Source organism: Macrobrachium nipponense, chromosome 33 (assembly GCF_015104395.2).
Source record: "Macrobrachium nipponense isolate FS-2020 chromosome 33, ASM1510439v2, whole genome shotgun sequence".
NCBI lineage: Eukaryota > Metazoa > Arthropoda > Malacostraca > Decapoda > Palaemonidae > Macrobrachium > Macrobrachium nipponense.
This window is the reverse complement of record NC_087219.1, coordinates 62,741,112-62,751,111: the sequence shown is the minus strand read 5'-3', so window position 1 is coordinate 62,751,111 and position 10,000 is coordinate 62,741,112. Positions and strand designations below refer to the sequence as shown.

Genomic DNA, 10,000 nt, shown 5'->3' with positions numbered 1-10,000 from the left:
TGACGGCAGTTAGAGAAATAGGCTGAGACCTTCCTTTATCATTATAGGCTGATATCCTGATAGTGTAGGTCGTCCCTGGCTGGAGGGACTCGACAGAAAACTGAGGTTCGCCAGAGGACTGGTTCAGATGCAAGGCACCTTCTTCGTCATAAACCTCGGCCAGAAATGCCTGCTCCATCCCCCCATCAAAGCCATGCTCACACATCACCTCTATGTTCTCAGCTGTATTGTTGATGATCTCGCAATTCTCCGGGGAGGATGGAGGCCCTGCATGGAAATATACGTAATCGGTTCAGAACTGGTGTATAGCAATACGTCATCATCATCATCATCATCATCATTATCTTTTCACAACTAATGCATCAGAGCACTGTTCGTTTCGTGCATGATCTACTGTCTGGGTGCAACTTCGTGTATGTGTGTGCATACATATACGTACACTTTGTAAAGGGTTATATGCTTAACACGTATGGTAGAAATAAGCTATATTTAATGATGGCAATTCTTCACTGAAACATTTTCAAAAGACATTACTAATTACGGAATTAATCTTGGCCTTCTCTCACCTCCTGTTCCATGTGGGTAATTCAATATCAATTTATAGTTTCACTGTTTTTCCTCGATATGGGAAATGTCCGCCTTTTATTTTTATTTCAGTCTTATGGTGACAACCTACAGGAAATTCAAGGATCATTACAATATGGGTAAGTTATGGTGTCTGCTGAAATTCTTCCCCCAAACAGTATCTTTACCCTCCTTACGATGTTTCATTAGCTACTGATATACGTAATATTCTATAAGAAGGTAAATGGTACTTTTGTTATCTTGTTAAACACGCTCAATTTCTTTGAAAGCTATTATACGGGCGGTATAACACTGCCTATGCATCGACACAAAGCTAGGTCACATTACACAGTGGTGATTTTAATGCCATACTTCAAATCATTCTCTTTACAATGCAAATCGTGAATGTCCATTTTAGCCTGGTTTATTTGTTACATATTGGATAACAAGTCATAATCCTTGTCATTATAAGTAACCGTAATAAATGATACAATGATACACACATACAGAACGGACGTGCATAGAATTTCTCACTCAAAAGTGATAATCAAAATTAAAATAGTCACATCCAAAATGTATTTGCCGGCACGACGAAAGCTATTGTCCCATCAAACAAAATTTTGAGGTTCCTCAAACTTTAATCAAAAGCTTATTTTCCTCTTTGATTACGAATTGCCTGACATTAAAGAACATTAAAGGTGGATTATGCGATGAAATTAATTTGGAAGAGAGCAGTCATTTTCTCTCGTGTTGTGGAGTTGCTTCACGTGAGGCTCTTTGAAACCCGGGGGTGAGGGGGGGGACTGACAAACCTCCATTCGAAATGCCGTCTTGTTTTCATAGAGAATCTTTTTTCGTTTCACACTGGAGGTATTTTTGTGGAAATATATTTCATTATTATCATGAAGGATCACCAGCTTAAAATAAATAACTTAAACTTAAGGAATTCTTATAACAGCAGAAAAGGTGCATGCATTATTGCCATAATAAGCATTATAATAAAGACGAAGGTGAAAGTAACTCATCTGGAATTATAAAACCATAACTGAGAAAGGAATGAAGGTATTATTGAAGCACACAGTGCCTTGTGAACAGTACACCGTTTTGCAAAATGATAGTTCATTTTATATAATTCTAATGATACACGAATTGCACGGGATGCTTCGAGTAGTTCAGCATTCTTAAATCAACCTATTATGCTAATAATCCAGTCATTTCAAGCTGTTTCTTTTTTCTGATTTAATTTCTATTTTCTGACTCCAATCCACAAGCTAAACTAAACAAATTGCACCAATAAAATATAGCAGCTATTACTTCCTGTTACAGGACCAAAATATAATTTAATCATAACACAAGCATATTCTATAGTAGTATACTGGACACTTCAATATCTTTTGCTGAGAAACAAATATCATTCTAGACGATGTCCTGGAAAATACAGCATGAGATCTGATAAGAGTAACCTTTTCTGAAGTGATAATGACTGGTTTTCCTATCATTCACGAATTCTTTGATTAAAAAAACCTGAATCGTCAGAAGCACAAACATTAACAAAAATAAAAAGCGTAAATGCATATAGAAACAAATACAGAAATACAGAAATTAATCTGTCACATTATTTATGTGTTAGCGAAGTAAAGGTATTTCAGTGAAGACAAAGTCTCTAGGTGCAAAGACATTCAATAGCACACTTGGATAAAATAAAACAAACAGCCACGCAGAAGGACTTACAAATGAACACCATCATCTTCTGTTGCATGTACACATGCAGCCTCAACCACACATACACACACACACGCGCACACACACGCAGAGATATTGCCATGCATAGGTGCATATAATCATGTATATTTTGCTGTGCTGGTTACAACCACATTAATCGTCAGCGACGACATCCAGTTAAATATATGTCACCTAAAATATACTTCATGAATAAAATCACTGCATATCTATGGATACCTGAAATAAGAAGCAACACTTTTTGAAGCGAACCTTTCTTGAATGAGAGGCAGGTGTAAGCTGACTAACGAAAAACACAAAAGGAAATGAATTCGTTCTCATTTTATCGATGGATGGCCAGTGAATGTCTAAATAACAAACATCTTTTTTCATTTTATGCATCTATGTCAAATCAACTCACCGATTAGGAGTCATTACTCTTTAGAATGTGTTATGCCAAATTGTTTACTATCACTATGAATGAAGATCTTCCAAAATTCATCTTTTTTCGATAATGAAGAGATCGAGGAGTACACTTTGAATTGACCCTTATAATTGCCAAACTTTCCTTATTGTGTTCTACAGATGAATTTAAATAAGGTTCTAGCACATCAAATTTGATGAGGGAGGTTTAAAAAGGGAAAATATCGTTCTAACAGAGCGATCCCTGTGTTCTATAATTCTAAGTGTAAGTCAAAGGGAAGTAGCTCCTACATATCATTTGAACCCAAAACCACTCTCACTGACCAAGATTTGACTGTAGTATTTTTGAACAACCAGACGCTAAACCTCGTCATTGCCGAGTCTTTAGTCCTTGAGAACATTAAACCAGAGCTAGATAATAATTCCAGCATCAAACTAGCAACAGTGTGATTGTCAAAGGTTGTTCCAGTCTTTAGTAATTTACTTTTAAATTTTAAGAATCAATTTCAAATGCGACTTTGAATTTCATTTCCTTTATATTTTGATAGCTTCCACTTATCTATCTGTACTTGTAAGTTATTTGACTCTATTTTTAAATGATTATTCCAGATTTCTGCCAATAAATCAAGTGTGATAATGAGGTTATTCGAAATTTTCCACAGTGAAATTTGATTCCATCCATGACAACTGAATTATCTAATTAACATTTCCCAGTCACCGCCTACCACTGAGAATATATATATATATATATATATATATATATATATATATATATATATATATATATATATATATATATATATATAGTACTTACACAATTGTTCTGTGCATCAATACAAAACTAACTGTACCTCATTGAAACTGGATGGTATTTAGTGGAAATATTTATTCAGAAAAAGGAAAAAGCTTTCTAGGTCAACCAGTCCTCATTGTCAAGTACCTTAGATACTTGATAATGACTGTTTGTCCTAGAAAGCTTGTAACTTTGTTTTTCCTGAAGAAATATCTCCGCTAAATGCCATCCAGTTTCAATGAAGATATATATATATATATATATATATATATATATATATATTATATATATATATATATATATATATATACATATATATATATATATATATATATATATATATATATATATATATATATATATATATATATATATATATATATATATATATATATATAGTGTGTGCGTGTCTATATCTAATCAGTGGTAGGTTTATGTGCGTTTGCGTATGTAAGTATGTACATACTTATATATGCCACTGGTCTTCTGTTCATGAAACAAGGAGCAATTTTCAAGAAATATACTTACCAAATGTTTTTAAGAGTTTGTAAAAAGGCCTATTGTCGTTATTTCTGAATTCATTTATCTATGGAATTCTATTTAACAAAAACGTTCAGCAACTATCAGAGACCTGCTTACATAAGAATCGCTAGGTTGTGACAACTTTTGGAACCCTCGTGCGTAACACGTCTCTATTCAAACCATGTAGTATATTTTCCTTGGAATATTTTGTCTCCTATTCATTCCTAGGGTTATCAACCGATAGTCAACAACGAATAGTATTCACGCTCCAACTCCCATTCAATTTTCACTCTGCCGTACATTCAGCTACAACTCTCCCCTTTGTTATTAACATCTCAGATACCAATTTCTAATTCACACTCTTCGTAAAATTCTCATTTCCATTTAACCTCGCCCCATTTCAATCTACAAAGCGCCAATGCTTTTTTCTATTGATATTCAAGAAACGCCAAATTTCCCAATGGCCGAGAGCTGTGGAGCGATCATTTATATTCACATTCCAAGGAATTTCTCTTTTCGGGTCGTTCTGCAATTCGTCAACTCTTCAGAGTCTTCTGATCTCCCTAACGAAGTCCCTAATTTCATTATGTCCCGTTCGTCTTTCTGTTTATCAAACTCTCTCGTTCCCCTATCTACGCAATCTCTCCCGTTAAAGGCAATACATCAGGGAATGGCTCTGGTCAACGTTTTTGCAGGTTTCGTTATTTAATATATTTTTTCTTACCTACTGCTTGTTACGTTTTTTTTTTACCCTTGTCTCTCCTTCTTTATTAACCTGCTCTTTCTTTTCTTTCTACTTGTCCTTTGTAAGTTTCCTTTTCACCTTACTCAAGGCTTCTGAACTTATTTAAAATGTATTATATTTCCATCTCGAGAATCAATCTTATTATGAATTTCTCTGCTATTTTCATAACATTTTAATAACTGAGTTACTTCAGTTTTCCACTAATATAATAAACCTGTTAGGTTTTCATCATTTGTCATAAACGAAATCACTGCTGTTTGATGACAAAACATTCTACAAAGCAAAGGATTACCCGACAATGTTGAAGGCCGAATGGAATATTCATTTACCTACTTTGTCTAAAATCCTAGTAATTCACTGACAGGGACTAGTATGCCTCTGGGCATATAAATCAACGTTGTACAGGTAATGCAAAGTTTCTCATTATGTACGAAATCTTAAGCTTACCGGTCAAACCCTAAATATTTTATAAGAATAATCGATGCAAAAGAATATGACAATTTTAAGATCACCGGCAATGGATGGCCAATATATTACATGAAACAAAAAAGAGGAAATGATTTGGCTTGTTTATCTATGTGAAGGGTATACCTGAAGCTGAGACTACCAATAATAACCCAGATGTATCTAATGAAAAAACTGCGAGAGTAATTCAAATTTCTTCATGTATGAAGAGCATTTAAGACATCTACGACTGCCAATAACAAACAATCTATTATATCAACACATCTGTTGATCAAAGAACCTTTTAAAGATGATTTAAGAAAGACATCATATTTAAATCCATTCACCATTTGATGAACATAATGTTATTGTTAATTAGCTCATTTATAGGTGCCAAGATAATGGAATCAATGTTTGTATAACATAAATTTACTAAGATTTCATTAAGGCAATATTTAGATTGTCTTCCTTCACCACAATCAGAACAAGACACCAAGGCTTCCTTTATTTAGAAGAAATTCTTTCGTGTTCGTTATGTGCGAACAACGTTGCAGGATTACAGATTTTCTTCTGGTTAAAACTAAATCTTAACATTCTTGATACTTTACATATATGATTTTCTGTTTCTTCCAAGACATTTCTGAGAAGGACTTACCTTATTTCACGAATTACTTTATCCGCTAACGTTCGTTCTCCATTTTGGAGGGCAAAGTGATTTCTTCTTAAATTATTCATTATAAATTACCTGATCAGTGTTATTATAAGGCATTAATTAATACGCATATATGCATGTGCAGTCATACATACATACATACATACACACACAACGCACATATATATATATATATATATATATATATATATATATATATATATATATAATATATATATATATATATATATGAGTCATATCACATTACCGTGATTCATATTACACACATCGAGCTACAAATGTCCTTTAATATCTAATTCGTCTACCTCGGAATTTATATATTTTCATATATGATTAACCGAAGGGAAATTTTTTTAGTCGATAAGAGATTTGTCGGTTCCCGGGCGCGAACCATCGAAACCAAACAAATCCAGGATGACAGTGAAGCTTTAAGCCTCTTGCGGTGGCGGTGTGGGTTAAAGGTTCTCTGTGGTTCTGGATCTGTTTGGTGTCGATAGTTCGCGCCCGGAGCCGACAAATCTCTTATCGGCTAAATAAAATTCCCCTTCGGTTAAACACATGAAAATATATCAATTCCGAGGTAGAGCGAATTAGATATTAAGGACATTTGTAGCTCGATGATACTATATATATATATATATATATATATATATATATATATATATATATGTGTGTGTGTGTGTGTATGCATATATAGTTATATTTGTTTAAGTATTTATCCAAAGTAAGAGGAGAAAGAGTCCTCTTAAGAATGTTGTTTTGACCATGGTATCCTAGGAACAAAAAACGTAGGGCCGCGAGCTGAACTTATTTGCTCCTTACGCGTGTAAAGACAACTATGTATTCTGAGAAGTGTTATTGGCTAAATAGCACTGAGTACTGCTTCCTGGCGTATTCCTTCAGTTCTAGTTTAAGGAGATTATTTATTCCAATCGTTTACAATGTACCGTTTACCTTGATTAATATGTATGAATGGATGGAAGACGAAAGATTTTCCCAAAACATATATATACTTCATTTCACTACATCTGTCTGATTCCTTTACCTGTTCATTCCCAGTATTTAGTTATAAGTTAAATCTGCAGTGATGACTCATAGCAAAAGACGTTGTTTCACCCACACTGTTAATGATAAGAAAAGAGAAACAGCCAAAGTCACAGAATGTTTATTGGTTTTGTACCTACCTGCTGGGATAATCTGGAAGACACAAGGCGTTTCTTGTTTGCCTATAGAATTGTTAGCCCAGCAGAAGAGGGCTCCATAGTCCTTGTCCGTGGCACCTAAAAATGTGTAATGGGAAGCGAGGTGGCCCCAGGGTAACCTTTCCCCAGGTGAGGTGTAGGTTTTGTCCGATCCATTCAACCTCCAGTTGAAAGTGGCTCTGTATATGAAAGGAACTCAGTGAAATAACTCATTAAAATTCGTATAAATGCTTACAGTTAAGATAGAAAATATATCAAATGAAATGTTAGCGAACCGTGCAACGAAAAGGTTAAGACTACAAAGATGACAGGTTAGTTTTGATGTTGTTCATGAATATTCATTAAAAAGCCTTTTTCGGTGGAAATCAAAACACTAAGACTTGACCATGATTGCACATATAACTAACAACATCGTTATTTTTTTTTATTCCTTCTGACTGTTTCTTAATGGATTACTTGCAGTCACACAACTGTGATCGTACTCTTCTTCGAATCAAGCAGTGAATAAGACTGTGAAAGAAAAATATATTCATTATTCATTACAACCTTATTAGCTTGCAACACTGTGTGATTATCCTGATGGGAAACTCAAGAACCTTCCTGCTTTGGTGACTTAAATAATATGACCTCTAATTTTTACCTGTCTTTTTCAGTTCTCTACTTCAAAAATTTCAAACATCTAAACAACCCAATAAAAACTGCATTTTCTTCTGATATAATCAATCTTATATTCTAAAATTTATTACTGTTTAAACTTTACTCCTTTGCAAATAATTTCTTCCTCGTATGGTTCGTGCTCAAATTCATCCGTACTCAACTTGAATTATTGTCTTTTAAAATCTTAAAATTTTCCCCTTTTCCTGGATGTAACTTTTAGTAGTTCTTCCATAGCTTCTGTGCTTGCAAGCAATCCTTTCGTACTATTCAAACTCCCTTCCAGCTGATAATACTTTTGTATCAGTTTCCTTTTGAGGAAAGAAATATTACATTAGTGAACTTAAGTGACTACATATCATATATCTCTGATGTTTATTGCATGAAGGGGCTCTTTCACAAGGAGGATACATGCAAAAATAAAATTGTTGCAAGAACCAATACTAAAATGCCACATTAAGTTGTTTAAAAAAATTATGAAATACATTTCTTTCTTTAGATGAACTCAAAACACAGAAACATCAATTATACTGCAGATAAATGGTACTATCGGTAAAAAAAAATTATGAATTCAGAAAATTGCAACCAAAATAGATTTGAAATCATTAAAAGCATTCTATTTCGGCAAGAAAGAGCAAGACTTGCTAATCACTACCTACAAGGCTACAAAAACAGAATGATCTATAGACAGGTATTTTGGGATTGACGGAGTTTGTGTATGGTTTTTTGGTAAGTAGTCCATTTATCATTAAGCTGAAATTCTAGCCTAATTTGCTAAAAGGATAGTGCGTCGATCTTGACACTGTCATTATTAAGAGCACCGGCAAGAGAATTTAGAGCAACTAGATATGACCTGATTACATGTACAACTTCCTATTGACTTCGTTCCCCAGGATTTTTGTAATATTCCACTAAATATTCCTTATAAATCTATGAAAGCAAAATCAATTATTTTCAATAACTGCAACTCATATGATCTATGCTATTATTTACACAGAGATGTATTTCCTTTATTAATTGATTATTAAAACTACAAAAAAGAAACTTATTGAATTTCCTTTATTAGAGATAAAACATATGTATTTCACACGATAAGTTTAAGAAGACCCAAGCCATTATGGCAACACCACCAAAGACAGAAACAAATGAAGGCATCAAATTCGTCTAAAAAAAATAGATAAATAAATACAAAACTTTTTTTCGAGGTTGACCACCGGACATCTACGTCATTTTGTTAGACAAAAGTTTGCGATAGTTCTAGGAATGCTACCCATCGGGGACATCTCTTAGTGAATGTGATCTTATGCAATACCTAATTCTTTAAGTAATTTGCAATTCGAAGAGGGAAAATTGATGCTACACGTCTCTTCCAATTTAATCAAAGTGACGACGCCTGATACAAACGCAAGAAGTCTTCGTTGTTTGTCTGCCACAGACCGGAACAAGACCCTTCATGAAGAAAAGTACAAGAGGATTATATTAGTGCAGCCACAACCATCGATCATTACTGCTCAAAGAAAGCAACGAAGAGCAAATTAAGATAAACTAGAGGTACCCCATACTATAAGCACTATAAAGCCGACCTCAACGAAAGAAGGGGAGAGAGCTCCTCTGGATTCCAGTGCAAACGTCATAGAAGTAATGATGTTTTCGCTGAGCGAGCCTTCTGCCATCCCGGGAGGACTCCGCCTGGCTTTGTCACATGAGAGACTCCATTCTTGCTTTTTAACCAACGAGGAACTTAAGTATTTGGAAACACAAAGACGTGTTAATAAAGGCAAATTGGGATATATATATATATATATATATATATATATATATATATATATATATATATATATATCCATATATATACATATATATATATATGGGGATACAATCCACAATGAAGTAAATTCCTCTTGTAGTTTAAAATATATAGTTCTTGTATAGGATTAGAGCTTTCGACCATCAACTGTGGTCTTGTTCACTAAAGTGTCTAATCCTATACAAGAACTTATATATTTTTAAACTACAAGAGGAATTTACTTCATTGTGGATTGATATCCCCATTTACTTAGTAGGTACGACATAGTACCTGGCTTCTGCATATATATATATATATATTATATATATATATATAATAATATATATATATATATTCATATAATATTATAATAATATATATAATATAATAATATATATATCAACGGAAATAACGCATAAGTTACAGGATTTTTATTCTTGTATTTTATGATTCTCATAATATGCCTTTATAAGCA

At 33.6% G+C, this 10,000-nt stretch overlaps 1 protein-coding gene across 3 annotated transcripts in view; it reads right to left on the bottom strand.

Moving 5' to 3' along the window:
- LOC135203233 (hemicentin-2-like) overlaps positions 1-10,000 on the bottom strand; it is a 423,654-nt gene that overhangs the window by 44,931 nt on the left and 368,723 nt on the right. For 2 of the 3 annotated variants that reach the window (XM_064233007.1, XM_064233008.1), the window contains 2 exons: positions 7,068-7,264; positions 1-267 (listed from right to left, as the gene is read on the bottom strand). The exon at positions 1-267 is cut by the window's left edge and continues 27 nt beyond it. In XM_064233007.1, coding sequence (XP_064089077.1) covers positions 1-267; positions 7,068-7,264 — 464 coding nt within the window. The remainder of the gene's footprint in view (positions 268-7,067; positions 7,265-10,000) is intronic. The other variant, XM_064233009.1, reaches the window with a different exon arrangement.